Genomic DNA, 23755 nt, shown 5'->3' with positions numbered 1-23755 from the left:
AGGTAACCAGAATGGGATTTTCAGAGGAGTTGAAATAATTTAAAAGCATGAGTGCTGTTGACTTTCAAAGGGGCTTGTGCTCCCACGTCCTTTAGGTGCTTTTGAAAATTTCACCCCGAGCTGCCATCATAGCTACAGTTAATAGCATTTGGCATATGCTGTTCCTATTAAATGGAGCCCACAATGACTTGGACAGAGCAACAGGAGAGCAAAGGATTGTTACAAACATACACAGTTGGATTTTTCGAAGGGCCAGCCCTGAAAACTCAACATGGGCTTTTAATTAACTGGACAGTCACTACGCAAGAGGATAAATGGACACAAGTCAGAGATCAGGAATGGCAATATACAAAAACCTGTAGGAGAACACTTCAACCTCCCTGGCCACACAATAGCAGATGTAAAGGTAGCCATCTTACAGCAAAAAAACTTCAGGACCAGACTCCAAAGAGAAACTGCTGAGCTCCAGTTCATTTGCAAATTTGACACCATCAGATCAGGATTAAACAAAGACTTGAATGGCTTTCCAACTACAGAAGCAGTTTCTCCTCCCTTGGTGTTCACACCTCAACTGCTAGCAGAGCACCTCACCCTCCCTGATTGAACTAACCTCGTTATCTCCATACTGATTTATACCTGATTTATACCTGCCTCTGGAAATTTCCATTACTTGCTCCATTACTCCATTACTTGCTCCCAATACTTCTGTTAGTCTTAAAGGTGCCACAGGACCCTCTGTTGCTTTTTACAGATTCAGACTAACACAGCTACCCCTCTGATACTTGACAACATGGGCTTTGAAAACCAAGCTGTGTGCTCTCCATTTCTCAAATCGGAACCACTCAGAACAATTCCACGACTGGGCTCGTGACATAAACGCTCTACCAAAGGTGACAACCTTTGCTGGATCCGTAATGACGCACAGTAAACGATCATTTACAACGAATCACTAACTTATTGTTCATTAGTTGTACCCCGGAGGCACCTAGAGGCCCCAACTGACATAAAGGCCCTGTACAGACCCAGCTCCTGCATGTCTTCAGCATAATGCACCAGGATAGACCCTTTTTACATGTTGCTTTCTTTGGTTTTGCTCTCTCACCGCCCCAGTCAATCTGTTTGGTTCCTTGGGAGTGTTTGATTAGATACACATTTATACCAGCGGAGGATGGGGGCCAATCAGCTTAGATGTAGTGAAGTCAGTGGGGCTATGCTAATGAACACCCTGGAGAATCTGACCCTTGAGGATTGATACAAAGGTCTTAAACTGCATTGATCCATTACCAATTCCGTGTGGTGCTTCCCTTGTATGGCAAGAAGTGTGAGGTTGTGTACTGATGTGTGACTTGCAGGAGCAGGCCAGGCACGTGCTCTGCAGCTCAGTTATTGGTTGTCTGGCTAACAATGTAGGGGTGTGAATGGCAATGCACGACACCTACAGTAGAAACAGGGGAGGGGAAGCGCAGATGCTTAGAGGACTGGGAAAAAGTGTGCCAGGGAAACAAAGGAGGCAAATGGAGACGTAATGGGCATGGCAGATCAGGTGAAAGCACCCGTGAAGGGTGAGACAGGAGGGTAATGAGGGAGACAGAGTGTAAGGTGCACGTGGATAGGGCAAGGTAGGATGGTGGGGGCACTGGCAGTTGGGTGGGGGATGGGGACACACAGCAGCGAACTCCCGATTCCTTTCCTTTTCCTCCTCTCCCCCTTGTTTTTTGTGCATGGTGGTTCAGCCTGCGAACCCCTGAAAACATTGGGTAGGCAGAGCTCCCTCTGCCTGCCCTCGACCAGCCCCTCCTTATGGGAAGCAAGGGGTATGATACGAGAAATAAGGAAGGGGAAGAGTGGTCCTAGACACTGTAGCTCAGCAACAGAAGTGCAAGATGAAGAGACCTGTATTACTGAGTGCTAAGGGGAGTGCTGCTTAGCATAATGGATCAGCACTCAGGCTAACATCTGCCTCCTTTTCTTTGCCATACTACAGAGCGCTGCAATTTCCTCGGTCACGTGATTCATGTTTATATCATCCCCACCTGGAAAGGGGTTCCTTGCTTCTCAAAAGCAAGCCATGCTCAGTTGTCCTGCCATATCTAACATGTTACAATGCATTATTTCACCATCCTTGGGTTTGTATCCTCTCGATATATTCCCTGTCTCTGTGTGCATGTCCTCAGCCCCACTGCACCACTTGGCGAGCCAATGGATCTGGATGTCTGAGGATTTCCCCAGCAAGAGGGAATCCCTATGGTATCTTCCCCTTGCAGACCCTGGTGTATGGAGCATGGCTGGTGTGGGGGTGGGAAGAGGGCATGGACAGATGACTGCTATGCTCTGGCAACGACTGGCTGGTGGAATAGCCATTTGGTGGCTAACCGCTGGTATGAGACTGCTCTAACTTGCACTGGTGGGGGGAGGCAGGGGAGCTGAACCTGTCCTTGGCTGGCCCAAGGAAGCTCAAAGGTGACATAAAACTATCTTTACCCTTCTCTTAGGTCCTGCGCTGAGTTCATCTCACTCAGACGTGAGGACTCGGGTTATATAGTATAGCAATATACTTGTGTGTAAAACACTGACCTCCTTTTCTGTGTGTCTTTAGAAACATGCAGATTACAAAGGCTATCCAGAGCCACAAAGTTTGGCTGTGACTCCACGTCTAAGGTTCAGTGGATAGAGCGCTGGATTGTGACTCATTGTATTCCTGGCTCTGCCACTGCCCTGCTGGGTGACCTTGGGCAAGTCACTCCACTGCTCCACTTGCGTCTGATGAAGTGGGCATTCACCCACGAAAGCTTATGCTCCAATACTTCTGTTAGTCTTAAAGGTGCCACAGGACCCTCTGTTGCTTTTTACAGATTCAGACTAACACGGCTACCCCTCTGATACTCCACTGCTCAGTTTCCCCATCTGCATAATGGGGATAATAATACTGCCCTCCTTTGTAAAGTGTTTGAGATCTACTGATGGAAAGCACCAGATAAGAGCTGGGCATTGTTGTTGTTATTGTGATGATCATGATGATGTTGAACTCATCTGGGTTTTGGTTTGGACCATTATAGAAAGATAAGGATCAACTGCGAGGTCTGGATATTATAGTATATTATACACACACAGTATGTATGTGTATATCAGAATATCCATATAGAGAGAGTCATGTTTGCATAAACACAGCGCTTGCTAATGCAGCTGTGCTTGTAATAACCCATGCAATCATTTTTCTGGGTTGTCATTATTCCCTCTAAAACCGATTACGTCCAATTTGCAAACACTGAATCTTATAGCAGGATGAAAAATAAAGCAAGTAGCTCCGGTGAATACACACATGGAAGACCTGAGCACTGACTAGGAGAAGGCCCTTGCTTGCATGCAACAGCGGAGCCAGCTCTCATCCAATAATGGCCGAAAGGGAGGAGGACGGAGAGTGGGTTCTAGTGGTTAACACACCAACCTGGAAGTCAGTAACACTTTTCGTTCTAGTTCTGCCACTAAACTTCCTCTGTGACCTTGGGAAGGTCATTTGACTATGTGCCTCAGCTAATCCATCTATATCATGGGTGCAATAACATGAATGTATCTATCTCACAGAGGCACTGTGAGGTTTAATTAACTAATAGGCCAGATCTTCAGCTAACAGCAATCCGTTCAGCTCTCTTTACTTTAATGGAGTGATGTCAATTTACACCATGGGAGGACATGACCATCCTCAGGACAGTGCTTTGAGATCCTGAATATATAATTCCAGAGTATTCTAATTACAATTGCATCCTGAGAAACAGTGGGGAAAACAAATTGGTTCTGTGTAAACACAGTAGCTTTATATGCATGAGATTTTTTTAAATGAAACCAGCACACAAATGAAACATGACATGGAAGTTAGAGAGGAATTACACATGCTGGGTAATAATGGAGTTTTATAAGTATCCTTCCAGGGGCATTCTCCTCTCTGTGCCTTTATTTACGTTTAGCTAGAATCCCAACTCACTTTCTGGGGGGAAACAAAAACTACTCAATTAAAAATGTACAGCTTTTCAAAGAAGCAGAACTCACAGGAGGTGAAAGCATATTTCATAACAAACATCTTGTATGTTTCTGCCCAGTCTCTTGCTACAAGTGCTGTGTACTATAAGTTTCTGGTGCCCTCGTGTGGTTCAACTGCAGTAATGCAACATGTATCCAAAACGCAGGCAACAGAGCAGACAATAATAACTCAGCAAGAAGGTTCTGCTGGCCTTGTAAACCATGAAGAGAAAGCCGCAGTCAGCAAAAGGCAGAGACTGATATACAGCCTGGAGCTTCGATTTACTGCTATCTATTGTGGTTCATTTTATATGGCCACTTTAAAAAACCAGAAGATTTATATTTAAATGTGTCGGGAATTATAGCTGTTCTAAACTGAGGAGGAATAGCATGTGGGAAGCAAGGCAGACAGCTTAGAAAGCAATCAACCAGTCAGAAATGCACGGTGTTTGGCTCTCAGGTGTAAAACGCCAGGGAGAATCTATTGAGAGTATTAGCTGAAAGGTTAACCATACCCTAGCTATGCAAATGCAGTCTCAGATCTCACATTTCGGGGGAGAGTTAGCATATCCTAGCTTTGAAACTACATCAAGGACTTTCTAAATCCAGGTGGGATCTAGAATCCCTAAGATTGGCTGAGATGGACAAGATGCCTTTACTTCTAGAGCAGTGCTCTTCAGTGCAATTGCTGCTACATGGATGGAGGTAGCCACTTAGTGCAATGCATTAGGGTTTAAGATAACTCAGGCTGCACTGAGGACTGAGAGTCACTTTTCAGCCTTACTTGTGTTTGTGTACAAGCCTGGAGCTGGTTTCCCAGCTGTGTGATGCCAAGCAAAAAGGCTGTATCCTTAGAGAAAGCTGTTTGATTTCCTTACCTGCTGAGTTCCTTCAGGCTTTTCTCCATGTTCACAATATCCCGCATCTTATAGATGAACCATCTGTCAATGGCTGTGAGTTTGTGAATATCATCCACGGGGACACCATCATGCAAGGCCTGCCGAAGAGAGGAGATAGTAAGCCAGACACTTTAACAAACACGTCGTAAGTATCTAATTTGCCTGGAAATGTGTAGTAATTATTCCTCATCTCCTATTAACGTCACCAAGACTTTTGTCTGAGCAAGGAGTGCAGAATTTGGCTCCCAATGAAGTCTCTGCCCAAACTCCAATTGACTTCAATAGGGACTGATGCTGGTGGACACCTGCTGTAATTTCATATGCTGTGTATGCTTCATGATCTCTCGATCTCTCTCTAGTATGTTCAAACCCTGCTGCTTACTTCTCATCTGTACCTCTTATTACCAAGGTCCTGTATATTCCATAGTCCTGTGGTCTGCTAGAAGCAAACGTGATCAAAGAAAGGTTTAGGTTTTCAGTGGTTGAGAAACTGGTTGCTTTTGAAATGCACTCTGATTTATAGTTTAAAGATAGATTGATTCAGAAATCCTGGACCTGAAATACCCCTGAACTATGGAAAAGTTCACATCCAGAACCAAACTTTGCAGCCATGACACCACTCTCATTCTCAAGGTAATGCAGGCTTCAAACTTTCCTGAACATGCTTAATTATGTGGTTTTGGTTTTTTTAATTTATTTTTAGCAAACCATCCACATTCACTGGGTAAAAAGGAAACCCACTCTATCATCCCAAAGGCAATGTTGTACATGATACAGTATTTTTTTTAAATATCCCCAAACGTGACTAAAGTACAGGTATAAGAGCTAGATATTAATAGTTATTATTATGATGTGGCTAAATATTGAACTCTTTTTTCTTTTATACTTTTAATTTTTTTTAATAAAGCCCATTTCCATGTGACCATTTCACAAATGGGCCACATCATGTTAGTAATCTTCTCTTATAATCTGCTACAGATACCTCTTATTTACGAGGGCCACAGCCTAGTGCCAAGACTGGTTGACACTGTGTACGACCTTGGCCCAGTCAGACGTTTCATTGGGTTCTGCATCTCTCCTGTGGTTGTTTTTCAACTATAGTAGAAGAACGCGGTAAAAGGCAATAGCTGTGAATGGCGTCTGAGCTCTCGCCTTTTCCGACACAACGGGCATCGTAGTCATCACCCCAACAAACAGTGAAAAACCTTGACATGTGTGGGGGAGACAGAGAAGGCATCTGATGAGACTTGACTCAAACAGAGCTCAGTGATAATAACAACTAGTGGCTGGTCGTTTAGATGTCAGAGAGCTGGTTAGGGATTTCTGATCCAATCGATCCCAGCTGTCTGAGTTACCTTTTACTGAGTCAAGCAAGCTGAAATTTTACAACCCAAAACGCTGGTCTCACTCAGTTATTGACAGGGGTGAATCAGTGCTCGATTGTAGACCGAGGAGTTTCGGTGGAGGGCAAGTGCGGAATTAAAGGCTTAACTGTTCCTTGTTCAGACAACAGTCAAAAGGAAAACTGTCATTTTGCCCCATCCCCATCGTCATGTGCCCATCCCTAACTTGGGCCTTACCTTTCTAAATGGCTCCTGGGGCTCCTATAATGCAGTCAGGAAAGATCTTGCCACTCAAATCAAAAAGAAAACTGGAGCCAACACAAGCACCGGTGCTGAAGGGTGTTTTGTGCTTGTAAATATATGTGCCTCCCCAGCTTAAAACCACCTGTTCATTTGTCTCTAGAGTACAGGCCTTCTCCAAGTCTGAAGCAGCCTGTCTGATTCCTCATTGCTTTGCACCCTGCAGTGTCATTTACACCTGCACAAAGCGCAAATACAATGATACCAAACCAGAATGGTGGCTTTACTTCCAATGTGATCTCCCTTTGCAAACATGTCAATGAAAGGCCCTGGGGAATGGCCCACAGAGAAACTTTGGGGCGTCTCTAGACATTATTTTCTTATCCGCTGTTGTAGGCTAAGTTCAAATGTCCTAAAAGCAGGAGAAGAATCGATATATACAAAGAAAGAAAGAAAGAAAGAAAGAAAGAAAGAAAGAAAGAAAGAAAGAAAGAAAGAAAGAAAGATTATTGTGTCTCCGTCAGCCTTCTTGGAAATTTATACAAGGTTTATAAGAGAGAGAATTGAGTGGAAACCATCAGCAAATGAAGTACAACCTCAGCTAGCCAAGAGTCATGGTGGAGACTGAAAATATCCAGTAATTATTACATGTACTGCATTGGCGTCTTAGAGGCACTGACAGACATTGAGGCTCTGTTGTGCTGGGCACTGTACATATGCCTGGTAAAAGAGCATCTCTGTCCCAAAGAATTTACAATCTAAATAGACAAGATGAAGTGTGGGCAAAAGGAAGGAGTATTATTCTCATTTTACGGGTGGGGAACAGAGACACCTACACTCACAAAAAGCATCTCGTAGCAGAGCACTCAGATCTCAAGTCCCAGACTAGCGCCTTAACCACTAGCCTGCCATTACCCTCCAACCAAAGGCTGCAGATATTTGCAAGAACTGTCAGTGTAATTAACAAATTTAACCCTATATCCGTTAACAGGGAGTTCTGGACAGCTGAGCTGATTTAATTATGATTTAATTTTAATCCTTGGTTGCAAGATGCGGTCACAGAGTAGCATGAAGATCCCCAAAAGAGACTACTCAGATTGACTGCAGCTAGTCATTTTCATATCACCCTTGGTTTCAGATGTCAAAAGGATCATTTTTAATTTTCTTTGCATACACTAATGCAAGTTTGCAGAACTGCCCAAACTCTGCTGTCACTTGTGCCAGCATAAATAAAGGCCAAACATTGCCCAGCATTTAGCAAATGATCATTTTACAGGAGCAAGCTAAAGAAACAGTGCTCCAGTTGTCAACCAACATTAACTGTTTGCCTGCTGAATATGTTGCCCAGGACATGGTGGTATAATGTTCCTGCTGTTTAATGTAACAGGGATAGTCTAAGATTAGGGAGGTGGTGGAATCTCCTTCCTTGGAGGTTTTTAAGGCCTGGCTTGACAAAGCCCTGGCTGGGATGATTTAGTTGGGAATTGGTCCTGCTTTGAGCAGGGGGTTGGACTAGATGACCTCCTGAGGTCCCTTCCAACCCTGAAATTCTATGATTCTATGATTACAGTGATTTAAGTGAAAGGTTAATGGATGACTCGAGTACAGCAGGTGTCATGAGGGCTGGTAGAGAAAGAGTTATTTCCATCCTAAGATAATGAAGAGGAAATTATGGGGAGAAAGAGAATCTTTGTACCTCACAGGAGGTGATTCAGAGATGGAAATACATCATCATCCCCTTATGACTGAGGTGCACAAAGAGGAAAAAGGATGAGGTGTTAAAGAATATTCCACTCTATTACCTCAACCAACACAGTCTGGTAACTATAGTCAACAGGGTAGGCCCCATAGCCTCTGAGTCCTTCGTTACCTTGGCCATTGCATAGACTCGAATGCTGGAGGGGTCAGCCAGTTCTTTCTGGAGATCTAAGTTGGCCGGCCACTCTTTATTCATTGGCAGACGTGACGTGAAGCCATCCACAGATGGGTGGCACATTCTCAGGGCCTTCTGGAAGCACTCCTCAAAGGTGCGCCCGATAGCCATGACCTGTAACAAAGAAAGCTCTCACGTTAACGTGCTGAGGTGTTGCCCCTCTCAGTTGTTCAGATGGCAGTGATGCTTATTAGGTAAGATTAAAGCCTATGGGAACATGCTACAGAGGGGCGGAGGGATAGCTCAGTAGTTTGAGCATTGGTCTGCTAAACCCAGGGTTGTGAGTTCAATCCTTTAGGGATCTGGGGCAAAAATCTGTCCAGGGATTGGTCCTGCTTGGAGCAGGGTTGGACTAGATGACCTCCTGAGGTCCCTTCCAACCCTGGCATTCTATGATTCTAACTGACTCAAAGGAAGATTACTTTCCCAGAGCTTTCAAAATCCACCTGTGTTATAATAAGGGAGAATCCACTAAAGTTGGAAACGCCTCATAGGGCAGAGGGAATTTTAAGCCTTAAGAGTGGGCAAAGGCAGAAGACTACACCTCTGCCATTGAGTCCCTGTCAAACCTTAAGTAACTACCATAGTATGTTTCTGTTCAATGATTATATCACCTAAAAACAATCTCATTCCCATGTTCCGGTGAGCCCATTCTGCATGGAAACTTTGCAACTCATTCCAGTGTTCACATGTATATTTCACCAGAAAGCAAAATCTTAAAAGGGCACAAAAATAATCTGAAATGAAGTGGGGCAAAAGTGTCATGGGAAAACTTTCTCCCCTTTCACACAGCTCCACCGTTCCGAGCCTTCAGCCTGTCACAGCACAGCTCACCAGCAGTCAGGCTGAGGCTAGACAGTTCAACTAATAAAAACCACACTGGTCTGGAATCTGGTTACCGGGAGGGGACTTAAGCTGTACTCTGCCAGGTGCGGTCATGGGAGACATTCTGATTGAGAGGGGTCTCTTTGAGGAACAGCTCCTCTGCTCTGGGGGCTGGGTAATTTCCTGTTTGTCTGTATCAACAGTAAATTGCAATACTCTCTGTACCATCTCAGTCAGCACACCCCATGCTGGCCAGGCAGTATGAAGCCAAAGCTCTGTCTATTCTCCATTCCTCCCCCCGTCCACTGGCTGCTGGCTTGAACCCAAGGTCCAGATAGTCTGTGCAGGAGAATAAGGGGGGGCGTATCTTATGCTCCCTTATTCCCCCGTACATGTGGATAGTCCAAGTCATAATGCAGTTCAGTATTCATACGGTGGGACACTCCGGAATATAGCCTTTTATTAGCTGGGGTAAAATGTGCAAAGCGCATGTATAACATGAAGTCACGGGGTGTTAACACCGTAAATATTTGCAGGGACCTACTGCACCACACATTATTAAAAATACAATCACCCTGGCAAGCCTCTAATTAATCCTTCCCACCGTGCTGAGGGTGTGCTCTTTGAGCAAGGAGGAGTGGATGTTTGTAAGGCCTCACTTGTCAAAATAATTTAGCGAGGGAGAGACTTGAAAAACATTAGGGGGAAAAAAAGACAGACAACAAAGTACACAATTAATTATTTTGCTTTGGATAACTGATGAGTAATTAGCTAATTAAATGGATAATTTACCCATTTTGCTTCATTTCATTCCTCTTGAAAAATTAGCTGAAGATGTCACCATTATGCAACCAATCTTAAATTCAGATTTTAAAAGTCACGCTGTTTTGTTCCTCATTTCCGAAGGCCTATCCTATCTATTCGGAGGGGGAAACCAAATGTTTAAGACAAAGCAATTTGACCTTTTCAAGAGGGCATCAGATGTTGTGTTCTGTTTTCAGGTGCAGGATCGGGCTAGAAAGAAGGTGCATCTTTTTAACAATGAAGGTGACTGACCATTGGAACAGCTTCCCAAAGGTTGTGGTGGATTCTCCATCACTGGAAATCTTTAAATCTTTCAGAGTGGATGTTTTCAGCAAAGAAATGCTCTTGTTCAAACACAACTATTGGACCTGAAGCAGGAATTAATTCAAGGAAGTCCTATGACCTGTGTTATGCAGTGGTCCCTTCTGGCCTTGGAATCTACGAATCTCAAGAATGGCCTACCATGCTAGTGCCTAAAATGGCCTTTACAGTCCTAAATCATTCTAATTGAGAAGAGTAATGGATACAGCTCAGGTGATTTGAATAAGCTCTCAAAAGATCAGATGTTTATCCACACTCTCTGGATTAACTGGGGCTGAAAAGCCAGGCTGCACATATTTGCAAAACAAATTTTCTACAGCCATGCTAGGAACACCCCAATGACATTTCCACAGGAAACCAGAAAATGTCGAGGAAGGTGAAAGTGAACAAGTATTGATCAATAAGTACCCCTCTACCCCGATATAACGTGACCCGATATAACACGATTTCTGATATAATGTGGCAAAGCAGCATTCTGAGGGGGCAGAGCTGCGCACTCCAGCGGATCAAAGCAAGTTCACTATAACGCGTTCACCTATAACATAGTAAGATGTTTTGGCTCCCGAGGACAGCATTATATCGAGGTAGAGGTGTAGTAATAAAACTTTTACAAACCAAAGGCAGTTTGAGGTTCAGGACAAGTTTGCTTTCAGTTTAGGGTGATTTCTTCTCTCTGGTCTTAATCTATTTCTATTTAGTTCATTGATCCTCAGTCAACCTTCTGGACAGCCACCCAGCATGGAGATCATGAAACAAATGTTAAAAGTGTCCCAATTTGGTCTCTAATTTCGCATTCAAAAGACATTGAAGACCCAATGAATGAATGCGTACTGTTAGACAGCTAACTCTCTGATTAGTGGGCAAAACCTTGTTGATTGATGTCTACATGCTGTCATGTTCAACCACAAATACACACAACACTTTTGTAACTGCAGTTGATAACTGGAACCAAATTGCGAGTGCAGAACTAGCATCTGTTTTTAGAAGAGTGTCCCTTGAGGGTCTAAATCCTCCTTAGCATTCGTTTGGCTGGCAGACTAGAAAGACCCGGCATCCAGAGAGCAGGCAAGGGAGAAAAGTTAAATTTCACAGGCAACGGAAAGGAAATGGAGAGAATTTCCCCACACTCACCTCTCCCACGCTCTTCATGGAGCTGCCAATCTGGCTAGAGGTGCCCTGAAAGCGGTCCAGGTCCCAGCGAGGTATCTTGGCGACCATGTAATCCAGGCTGGGCTCAAAGCAGGCAGAGGTTTTTCCTGATACTACATTTTTGATCTCCGGCAAGGGGATCCCCAGGGCGATTTTGGCAGCAATAAATGCTAATGGGTACCTGGCAGAGATGAGGGAGGCGTTTTTAGTATCATGGTTGGTACTGTAGAGGGCAAGGAAATCTATAACTCTCTGAAGCTGCTTTAATAAAAATAGTAACTGCATTCTGTAGGGATGGTGCGCCGCTCCTGGCACGTGGTATGTGAGTGCAGCTCATTGGAGAGCAGCAAGAAGCTTGGATACAGCATGTAGGTCATAAGGGGCATGTACAGAGCTCTGGAGTAGGAATCAGCTACTAAGGAGGAAAGATGGTCTGTGGCTCAGACACCGGATTGGGACTCAGGAGACCGAGGTCAGTTCCTGGCTCTGCCACAGACTGCCTGCGTGACCTTAAGCACATCACTTAAACTCTCTGTGCCCCAGTTCCCCCGCTGTAAAATTGGGATGATAATAATATTTCCTGTCTCCCACCCTTTGTCTGTCTTGTGTCTTTAGCTTGTAAGCTCTCTGAGCATGGCCTACATTTTATTATGGGTCTGTACGCGTCTAGCTCCATTAGGCCCTGATCCTGACCCTCTAGGTGCTACTCTAACACCAACGATTAACAACAACAGAAGGGTTTACTTCTGCCTGGGGAGGGAATGAAAAGCCCTCATATGGGGGTGGGTGGGTTATACTATAGGTACGTGCTTATACAAGTAAGTGTAGCACTGAGTAACTTAGGTTGGAACATGGGCTGGACAATCATTAAAAGCTGGCAAATTGACTATCTTCCGTGAAAGCTTTGCAACACCTGAGAAGTTTGGTGTTTCGCTGCAGTTAGGCCACTCAAGAGGGAAAGGAGGAGGAGGAGGGAGAGACACAGAGAGTGAGTGCTATGGGAAAGCAGAGACTTTACAACAGGGATGAGCGACTGTCCTTTCAACATAATAGCAACGCCACTGTATATCTGCATAACCTACTATGAGAGGTTTCAGTGGTAGCCGTGTTAATCTGTATCAGCAAAAAGAAAAAAAAAAAGAAAAAACAAGGATTCCTTGTGGCACCTTAGAGACTAACAAATTTATTTGGGCATAAGCTATCATGGGCTAGAACCCACTTCATCAGATGTATGAAGTAAAAGATAGGAGCAGGTAAAAATACATGAAAGGATGGGGGTTGCTTTACCAAGTGTGAGGTCAGTCTAACGAGATAAAACAATTAACAACAGGATACCAAGGGAGGAAAATTAACTTTTGAAGTGGTAAGAGAGTGGCCCATTACAGACAGTTGACAAGAAGGTGTGAGTAACGGTAGGGAGAAATTAGTATTGGGGACAGTCTCTACGCAAAAGAATAAATGGACACAAATCTGACATCAGGAATCATAACATTCAAAAACCAGTAGGAGAACACTTCAATCTCTCTGGTCACTCAATAACAGAACCTCAAAGTGGCAATTCTTCAACAACAAAACTTCAAAAACTCCAATGTGAAACTGCAGAACTGGAATTAATTTGCAAACTAGATATCATGAGATTAGGCCTGAATAAAGACTGGGAGTGGTTGGGTCATTACAAAACCTAAACTTAATTTCCCCAATACTAATTTCTCCCTGCTGTTACTCACACCTTCTTGTCAACTGTCTGCAATGGGCCACTCTCTTACCACTTCAAAAGTTATTTTTCCTCCCTTGGTATCCTGCTGTTAATTGATTTATCTCGTTAGACTGACCTCACACTTGGTAAAGCAACCCCATCCTTTCATGTTTTTATACCTGCTCCTGTATCTTTTACTTCATACATCTGATGAAGTGGGTTCTAGCCCATGAAAGCTTATGCCCAAATAAATTTGTTAGTCTCTAAGGTGCCACAGGACTCTTTGTTTTTTTCTACTGTGAGAGTCCATCTTATTTCAGCAAATAAGGGCAATTGAACATCTTAGATCAGTAGTTGGACTGCAGTAAATCAGTGCTGGGACTAGTGTTTATCTGCATGTACTAGAGGCCAAATGTTTAGCTCAGTACAGATGAGCCTTGTTTGGAAGGAGCTAGACCAGCCTTTGCAGTCGTTTTCCAGCCAGCTCTGTGGTGGTGGTTGGAGTAGCACATGGTGTTCTTTCAGGCTGAGTGACTCCAGTGCAGATGGAAAGCTGACCTAGTAATGTCCACTTAGCAAATGAAAGCAAAAAGCAGAGTTTAGTCTTTTTAGGTAACAGATGATTGCCCCAGTCTGCTGGGGAACATCGCTGGACTCAATGAGTCAGCAGGATTGATGGATTTCTTAAAAGCCCCAAAGGTACCTTTAAATTCAGAGCTAAATTCTCCCATCAGTTAACATGGGCTTTCAGGGGGTTGAAATTAGTGAGATTAGAGAGGTCTAAATAGGGGCAGAAATCAGCCCAAAAGCAACAAAGGTGTGGTGATAACTGAGCAGCAAAATTTATATAATCCCATTTGCGGAAGCTAAGTGATTATAAATCATCCAGCAGGATTTCCTATTGCCCTAACGTTTGCTAAGACTGTCATCTTGCACAACTTTCATTTGATTGAGAAAGCCTCATTGGCTGGGGTAGAGGTTAGTTTATTCCATTATAACAGGACTGTTCTCTTTAAGAACTGCCTACTTGGAATCACCACCAAAACAGGCAACAATGATAACTGCCGAGCAGCTGGAACTGCTAATAAGCTGCTGGAGTACCTCTTTTGGCATGTGTTCTTTCATAGATGGTAGTTGACAGCAAACCCAGTCAGGCCATTATTATTATTTATATTGCAGTTAGCAACTAGGGCACCATTGTAATAGGTGCTATACAAGCACATAACAAAAAGACAGTCCCCACCCTGGAGAGTTTCCAATCCAAGTACCTCTTCCCCATACACGTCACAAAACCATTCACTCTTTCACCAACAAAGGAACTTTTGTGGGCATTCATGAATATAAAATAATGCATGCTCTCAAGCTAGCAGACTGAAGGAATTCTTTAGCTATCTGACTCTAAGCACTTCACAGATAGTCATAGGCAAAAATCCAAACTGGGATTTTGAAGCTTTCTCCCGAACACCACCCTGGGGGAACAGCCCTCTTTCACCTTCCTGTAATATTTGTACAAAATGCAGAGGTCCTCATTAGCTGCAAAAGCATCTTCCAACCAGTCACAATCCACACAGCATTGTTCTTAGGAAAAAGCCCCATTCTGCAGTTCTTTTACCGGGTAGCCAAATGGGCACCAAGATCTAAACACCAAACCCATTTCCATTTGTGACCCAGCCAGGACTGGAATTTCCAGCGTATGGTTCTAAAGCTGGTGGAACATTTTACCAGCTGGTGGCATTTTTTTGAGAATTAAATGATGGTTCAAATTTTAGGAATGCTGGGTGCACTCAACTCCCACTGAAGCAATCGGAGATGTGGGTACTCAAGACCTTTCAGGATTGCAATGGTAGATCCCTTGTTGCAAAGCTTTCTTTGTTCGATGTATGCCATGCTACTATTTTATGTATATTTACTGCGACACAAGACAAAAATGGATTTGTGTCACAAAAGAGTCAGCTAACACAATGAAATCAACCAAATGCTTGCTCTCAGTTATTGCTGCCTGTCTCCAGTTTGCTACAGGGCTTTGACAACTGCAAGAGTTGTTGAGAACTGTAAATTAAGGACTAATTTGCACTTCTCAATCGCCTCCGCAGAGTACAATTAAGAAGCCAATTTTAACCAGGCAGATTTGACCATCGTTATCTTGATTAGTTTATGATTAGCCAACAAAACAAAGGCAGCTAGCAATACCATTTGATTCAATCTGGCAGAGAGCTCATTAATAACCAAGTCCTTGGGGTTCCAGAGATGATTTGCAGCCAACGTGCGGCTGCCAGGGAATGTACTCTTTAAAACCAGCTGCTAGGTTCCCCTCCTGAGAGCTTTTCCATTTGTAATACCTAGTGGCTGAGCTCCCTGTCCCTTTCCCCAACTCCTTTTGCTGCCCCAGCTTTTCTTTCCTGCCTTACCCTGTGGCCTTGGATGCCAACGCAGAGCTTCTGGAGAGCCTGGCATTGACCTCGATGATGCAGTACTCCAGGGAGGTAGGGTGCAGGGCATACTGGATGTTGCATTCCCCCACGATACCTAGGTGTCGGACCACCTTGATGGCACTTTCCCTCAGCAGCTGAAATTCCTCGTTGGACAGTGTCTGGCTGGGAGCCACTACGATGGAATCTCCTGGTTGCCGGAAGGAAAACCACAATAGTTTGACGACGATAGATTCTGGTCATGTCTCTGCTGACCTACTGCATCTTGCAAGTTTTGAACACCAGGTGCTATGGAAGATGCCCGTTTGGGGGCATTTCAAGGCAAGGGACAGACTGTGCTACCGTGTGAAATAAGGGACGGGCTTAGGGTATTGAAAACTGTGTTCCATCGTATCCGGGAGTACTTAGCTCTGATAAGTATTCTACATCCTATCTCTCACTGGCCAGGTAAGTGTATCAACTATAGTCAGCGGAAAGACATTATATGAAAATGCTGATCTAAACGCAATCTACAGTAAGCCACACTGTAATCTGTAAAGAACCTACCTGTATGAACTCCCATAGCATCAACATTTTCCATATTACAGACGGTGATACAGTTATCAGATGCATCTCTCACGACTTCATACTCTATCTCCTTCCAGCCAACAACGGACCTCTCCACTAGAATTTGGTTGGTCACTGCAAATGCCTGTGGAACAGGTTGAAGAATCAGTTAGGGAAGACAGACAGCAGGTGGATACAAAGGAAGAAATACATTTTTATTAAGCATGTGTAACGGAACTGGACGCATTCCTGTATTTAAGGCTCTGCTACCACTGTGTGACTCTGGGCAAATTATTTCCACCCTCTGTGCCTCAGTTTCCCCCATCTATAAAATGGAGATAATGCTCCTTTGTAAAGAACTTTGAGACCTACTGATGAAAAGCACTACGTAAGAGCTAGATATTAATTATTATGTGACAATTGCCCTGTAACTTTTATTTGCATTAGCCTCATTTAAATGTCATGGAAAACAATGTGATCAGATGCAAAAGAAATGAGGACACTTGGCCTAGCCACAGAAATGAGAAATATAAATTAAAATAAAATAAAAATAAGGTTCTGCACTTAATTTTATGTATGCGAGTAGCCCCACTGACTTCAATGGGACGACTTCTCTGTGTAAAATTAAATAGGTGACTAATCAATGGGTGCTTGGACACACTGCTGAATTAACAACACTATTAACTAATCACACCACTAGTTACTGTGACATACTGATCAGAAGCAAGAGTTATGAATTATTCTAAAACTAACCCGGAAAACATTCCTGAGCTGGTAAATGAGTATAATCCAAATGGATACATTGACATTAATATTAACTATTATACAAGGGGTTAGTTAAATCTCACGTGGAATATAGAAAATAACACACACCTTGTCAGACCATCCTTTCCTCAGCCTCCTTTTTGCCCTTAATTTTACAGCCAGAGTTTAAATTACTTAGTGTCATGGTAACCTATGACCACTGCTGAGCCACAGCAGGGCCGCCTGATAGGACGAGGAAGTCAGCAAACCTGCTCTTAAACCCATCAGCCTAGCTCCTGCTCCAACCACTAGGCATCACGACCCACGCCTCGGTTCATGACACTTAGGCCATGTCTACTACATGTAACATGATCAATGCCAACTATGTTATAACATGTTTGTATCTTGGGATGGGGCCTTAAGGCCTCACGCTGTGTGCACGGGCATCAATGGCAAAGCTCCCATTGACTTCAGTAGCAGAGGATCTGGGCCTTTGACAGCCACTGCTGTCCTCCAGCATCAAATACCATGAGGCCCCCAAGCTTGCTGGCACTACTGTAATGCAGATTAATATTAATCATCCATTCTCACATCAAACTCTTATTTGCATCAATGGAATTCCCTTGCACAGAATCACAGACAAACAAGAACTGAATAAAATTAGACTTGTTTGCATTGGGAAAAGGAGTCTGAAGGGCAATAGAACTGAAAATTTGCAAATATTGCAGGGAATGAAAATAACAGAGTATGATATAAAATATTGTTTTTCTTGGTCGAGTGTTTACAGCCTTGCACTCCCTCCTTTCCAACAGCGATTCTTCTGCCTTTTCTATTATATTCTATATAGGTTTTTAATTCCACACTCATCCCCATAGTATCTGAGCGCCTTCCAATAGTGAATTAAACAACACGATTACACATCTGTCATGTGGTGTTTGTTCTCTCATCCTCTCCCCAGACGGGGAAGCATGTGGAGTGGAGTGTCTTCTTTTGGTAGGGATGGTTGGGTTTTCTTGTTGTTGAATATAATTTAAACACACTGAAGTCCAAAAGGAAACATGAAATGTTTGTATCTGAGTTCATTTACTTTTTTCTACTAAATATTTTTAACCCATTCTGATGAAATGTAAATTTGTCATCATGGACATGTGCGATATTAGTAATCTACCTGCTATTCTCTTTGCTCTAATCAGTCTGATGGGTAAGGAAAGCATTAGCACATTCTGCCTAACTAAGGCTAGGTCTACACTAGGGGGAGGGATCGATTTAAGATACGCAAATTCAGCTACGCGAATAGCTATCCTATTCGTATCCTATTACGTATTCTATTACCCCGCTGTGAGGACGGCGGCAAATCGACTGCCGCAGCTTTCCCGTCGACGGCGCTTACTCCTCCTGACGAGGTGGGAGTACGCGCGTTGATTCGGGGATCGATTTATCCGTCTAGATGAGCGATTTCTACCTGTCAATCCGGGTGGGTAGTGTAGACTAGCTCTACGAAAAAAGGAGCTACTCCTACTCATGCTGGCTCTTCAGTTTAGATCTTTCTCCAGGGCCCCTGGCCTCATAAAAACAGCAGTTCAGTGACGAGCATCAGTGCATTGTATCGAATCAAACTACGAGGAACACAAGGCCAGATCCTCCACTATTGTAAATGGGCAGAGGCCCGTTGATTTCAATAAAGTTATACCTAGGGTTGCCAGGCATCCGGTTTTTGACTGGAATGACCCGTTGAAAAGGGACCCTGGCGGTTCCGGTCAGCACCGCTGCCTGGGCCGTTAAAAGTCTGGGCGGCAGCACAGCGGGGCTAAGGCAGGCTTCCTGCCTGCGTGGCTCCGCGTGGCTCCTGGAAGCAGCGGCATGTCTCCCCTCTATCTCTTAGGTATAGGGGCATCCAGGAGGCTCCGTGCGCTGCCTCCACCCCAAGCGCTGGCTCCATAGCTCCCACTGCCCGGGAATCGTGGCCAATGGGAACTGTGGGGGTGGCACCTGCGGATGGGGCAGTGCACAGAGCCACCTGGCCACACCTCCACGTAGGAGCTGGAGGGGGAAATGCCACTGTTTCTGGGAGCCGCCTGAGGTACATGCCACCCAGAGCCTGCACCCCTCGCCCCCTCCCATGCCCCAGCCCCCTTCCCCCGCTTCAATCCCCTTCCTGCACATAAACTCCTTTCCGGAGCCTGCACGCCACACCCCGTTCCTGCCCCTATTTCCCTCCCATCCTCCAAACCCCTCAGCCCCATCCCAGAGCACCCTCCTGCACCCCAAACTCCTCATCCCTAGCCCCACCCCACAGCCCACACCCCCCAGCTGGAGCATCCCCGCCTAGTGAAAATGAGCATGTGAGTGAGGGTGGGGGAGAGCAAGCGGCAAAGGGAGGGGGGATGGAGTGAGCAGGGCGTGGCCTCAGAGAAGGGGCAGGGCAGGGGGCGGGGCAAGAGTGTTCAGTTTTGTGCGAGTAGAAAGTTGGCCACCCTAGCTATACCATGTACACCAGCTAAGTATCAGGCCCCACTGTACAGGATATTCTAACCTGGGGCCTACTGGATTTTGTTGACTTCAGGACTGCCTACACTGCGCTGCTCTTTGCTCTAATCACAAATCTACCCTTTGCGCCACAGAGTCCTACTTGTGTGCTCCATGTTTTAATCTAGTTAATTATCCCCATCCAAGCAAATGAAACATGGGACTGAAATCATAGAAAGAAAAATACTGGTTTTACAAGTGAATCTCACCTCATGTTAAACTAACTGGTCTTTGATCTCTATTTATCTTTGTTAGGATTCCAAGTGTTTGTCCTAGATGTTAATACTGAGTTTCCAACATTTGGGTCTTGGCAGGCTAAGATATTTTTTAGAGAGTAAATTTTAAGCTTTTAAAAAAATATATTCAATAATATTAGTAAAGCTGGCTGCAAAAAAAAAATGAAGATTTTTTTAAAACTAAAAAATAGCTTTTTAACCAAAATGAAAATTTTCATTACAGTCAAATTGTTTTCCATGGAAAATCAAAAACCCAGGCTTTCAAAAACACAACATTTTAACCCCACACTGAAAAATGTTACCCACCTTTTCTGCTTTCTGGTTTGTTTTCATGGGAAATTTTTAAAAAATGCTACACTTCCTGCGGAAAAATAATTGGCAATTTTTGTCCCGCTCTAGTGAGTACAAAAGACTGGAAAGGCAGGTTCCTCACTGGATTCTGGCACCGAACAAATTTCACCATTCAGAACCAAATACAAGAATGGCCTAACCCGGCCAGTCTCTCTCTATTCCTGGCCCTTAGTTATAGCTAAGCTCAGTGTAGGCTTTTACTTTCTCTGCATCTTCCCTGTGACATTAGCTCCTGAAAGCAGGAGAAAAGAGGCCATTATATTGCTTTTTGTCCAAAACTGCTGAAACATTTGATCAAATTATGAGTCGTTTCTGACAGAATTTAACAGCCGTGAACAATGTTACTTAATCATTCACACTACCCAAGTCAATGGCAAGTATTATGAAGACAGAACCTTAGAGGGCATCAAGATAATGTTTTAACAGAAAGATAAAGTATGTAGAACTAGACTAATCTGTGACTATTACAAGAATATATTAAATCAGATGGCAAAATAAATCCGTATAGCTATCAACTGCACACATACCTTGGTCCCAAGATCCAGCAGTCTCTCTTTGTCAGGACATATACCTGACCCCAGTCCACCCAGAGCATAGGCAGACCGTATCATGACTGGGTAGCCAATCTTTTCTGCTGCGTTCAAAGCATCTTCAATCTTAAAGCAGACAGGAATAAATGTCAAATAAAATGACAAGGACTAAGCTGATTCAAGTGTACACATCAGGTTAGACAAGAGAAAAGACTCAGAGTTGGTAAGACAACTCCCACCTGTTCATGCTCTCTCTATGTGTGTATATATATCTCCTCAATATTTATTCCACTCTATATGCATCCGAAGAAGTGGGCTGTAGTCCACGAAAGCTTATGCTCTAATAAATTTGTTAGTCTCTAAGGTGCCACAAGTACTCCTGTTTTTTTATGCCTTTGTTGTGACCCCAGGAGCCAAATTTTGCCCTCAAACACACCTGGGCATCCCTACCGACTTCCAATGCACCAGATCCCTACTTGATACATCTCCATTGACTTCAATGGATTTACACCAAGTATGAATTTGGTTTCAGCTGTTTAAAGAATAATAAAGCTAAGTGTGGTGGCCTTGCATCTCTGAGCATCTCGCATTTACCGATTCCACAGCAAAGCTGGGAGCGATCTTCTCATTAATCTCGGTCAGTTTGTCAGAAAACAGTTGCCTGTCCTCAGTGGCCATGATGGCTTCGACGGATGTCCCCAGGACCTTCACTCCATACTCCTTCAAAACGCCTCGTCTGAACAGCTCCACTCCTGTGGAAAGAATGGCGTTAGAATCGGAGCACCATGCTGTACAGAGAGGAAAGCGAATGGGGAATCTGGCTTTGCAGCTAGCTAGCTGGGTCCATACATGGTCCCCACCGCCATAGTTTCTCAATTCGAACTGTCAAAATTCAGTGCCAAAACCAATAAATTCAAGAAAGCACTTAAGTACGTGACTAAATTTAAGCATTTGATGAAGTGTCATCTAGAATAGGGATACTTTCCTGAACTGGGGCAACAAGTACCTGAAGCAGATTCTGAGCAGAGGCGCAAGAAGGCCAGTGGCATAGTCAAACATATGTGGCTTGATTCTCTGCTGCCTTGTGTAAACATGTATGGCTGCACATGAAGGATGTAAGAAAGCACTACCATTTTGATTTGGAAACATTTCACACCCACTTTATCCGGGTGTAGATGACGACACAAGGTTTAGGCCAATGGAAAACAAGCCCAAAACAAGTCGTTCTGAAGATTCTAGAAGGGAATCTAGCCCTTGAAATTGAAAGATCACTAAAGTAAGAGACAGACAAGTTCTGTTAGACAATCTTAACCACATCCCTATCGATGAATGGATGTTCCATGGAGTGCAGTCTCAAGTGCGAAACCCTGTGTAATTCTAAATGATCCAAAGAATGGGCAATCCTAAAGAGCCATTAGGTAGTGATAAAGCTTAAATTTGTAAAGACAGTGTGGGTTTCTCCTTCCACATCTACTGTAACAGGATGGAATGATGGGAAATCCTAAATTACCACCCTTTTTGGAAATACTGTAATAAAATAAACCTGAAACATTTACATTTAATTTGACAAGTTTCAGGTCAGAGCTAAATGTTCCCAAGTGGCATAATGCTAACTAAGGAAATTCCTAAATACAACAGCACACAGATTCAAATACCTGCAAACCTTGGGGACAGACACAATCTGCAGCCAGACCCAGTCTGGATTTTGCAAATGCATCTTCCTTTTATACTACTTAGGACCAAAACCTTGAATTTGGACACACTTATACTTTGAAGCATTAGAATGGAATGTGGTGGATTTCCTCTCACTTTAAATCAAGACTGGATATCTTTCTAAAAGATAAGCTATACTTCCATCAGAAAATGGTGGGCTTGGTGGAGAGATTATGGGGTGTGGTGCTTTGGCCTGTGTTATACAGGAGGTCAAACTAGATGATCACAGTAATCCCTGTAGGCCTTAAAATTTATGAAAGCTGCATCTAGATCTGAATTTTGTGGTTTGGAGCCATCTCTGATCCTAAATGGAACAGTGCCAGTTGGTGCTGCCATGCTAAGCTAAACAAAGCACCACTATCCCTCTAGCTTCCCTTTTCAATCTTCATCTTAATGTTTAGGTACAGAACACGCCCCAAATCTGTCGTCCAAAGCAAGATTTATAAGCTGCAATTGCAAAACACTATTGTATGAAACATCTGTATAACTGATAACTATAAAAGATAGCCACTACAAGTCGTATTCAATAGGTACAATTAAATTAATACTGATATTAGTCCATTAGGCCAATATCTCTGCTTATAAACATTTGTAAGTGAATGAAATGTTCTGACTGAGATTCCTATAGTTTTGATCAGGCAGAGCTAGATATAAAGATGATGGATGTGGGGCTAGAGAGATTAATTCAGCTACAATTCCACAGTACTTACCACAGTTGAGAGCTGTCTGGCCTCCCATGCCCAGAATTAACCCATCTGGCCTTTCTGCTTTGATGACCTCTGTGACAAACTGTGGGGTGATGGGGAGGAAGTAGACCGTGTCAGCCTGCTTTAAGCCAACCTCATTGGTCTGGACTGAGGCAATATTGGGGTTCATCAGGACAGTCTTCACATTTTCTTCCTGAGGAATGAAAATCAACATTAAAGTTTTAAAATGTACTGTATACTGAGAGGTAAACCCACAGAGATACTAGAAACACAACAACTATCAATGAAGATCTTAACAAGTGACTAGGTACCATGCCAGTAACTGAAAATAGAGTCTTCTCTGGCTGAACAGCCCAACACCAGGTGTCTGATCACGGTACCTGAATATTTTTCAGTTCTTTGTACCTCCCCAGGACACTACAACAAGGAACTTCCTGTATGTGTTTCCAGATGTTCTTCCAAAGACAGCGACAATGCAATAAGTTTCTGTTCTCGTTTGCACCACTGCAAATCTTTACAGTTGCTGGAATTACCACATTGAGAACCCACATTGGCCCAGTGCCTCTTTCTGCACAGCTAGAGACACTTGACCAAAGTTCCTTATTATTATTTGTTTTACAGCAGTGCCTGGAGGCCCAAACCAAAACCGGGGCTCCATTTTCCCTTGGAATATGCATCTAGCAAGAGAATCCTGCCCCAGCCAGCATCCAATCTAAACAGACCAGACAAAGAGGGGTAGAAAAGAAGCA

The 23755-nt window shown here is 43.8% G+C and overlaps 1 protein-coding gene across 1 annotated transcript in view; it reads right to left on the bottom strand.

Moving 5' to 3' along the window:
* Nucleotides 1-23755, bottom strand: part of CPS1 (carbamoyl-phosphate synthase 1) — a 123020-nt gene that overhangs the window by 53317 nt on the left and 45948 nt on the right. The window contains exons 14-21 of the mRNA XM_005279683.4: nucleotides 23010-23199; nucleotides 21181-21338; nucleotides 20584-20712; nucleotides 16200-16344; nucleotides 15633-15843; nucleotides 11511-11709; nucleotides 8367-8543; nucleotides 4893-5011 (exon numbers count right to left, since the gene is read on the bottom strand). Of these exons, the coding sequence (XP_005279740.2) occupies nucleotides 4893-5011; nucleotides 8367-8543; nucleotides 11511-11709; nucleotides 15633-15843; nucleotides 16200-16344; nucleotides 20584-20712; nucleotides 21181-21338; nucleotides 23010-23199 (1328 nt within the window). The remainder of the gene's footprint in view (nucleotides 1-4892; nucleotides 5012-8366; nucleotides 8544-11510; nucleotides 11710-15632; nucleotides 15844-16199; nucleotides 16345-20583; nucleotides 20713-21180; nucleotides 21339-23009; nucleotides 23200-23755) is intronic.

The sequence above is a fragment of the Chrysemys picta genome, chromosome 11, assembly GCF_011386835.1.
Source record: "Chrysemys picta bellii isolate R12L10 chromosome 11, ASM1138683v2, whole genome shotgun sequence".
In the NCBI taxonomy this organism is placed as follows: domain Eukaryota; kingdom Metazoa; phylum Chordata; order Testudines; family Emydidae; genus Chrysemys; species Chrysemys picta.
This window is presented reverse-complemented; position numbering and strand designations above follow the sequence as displayed.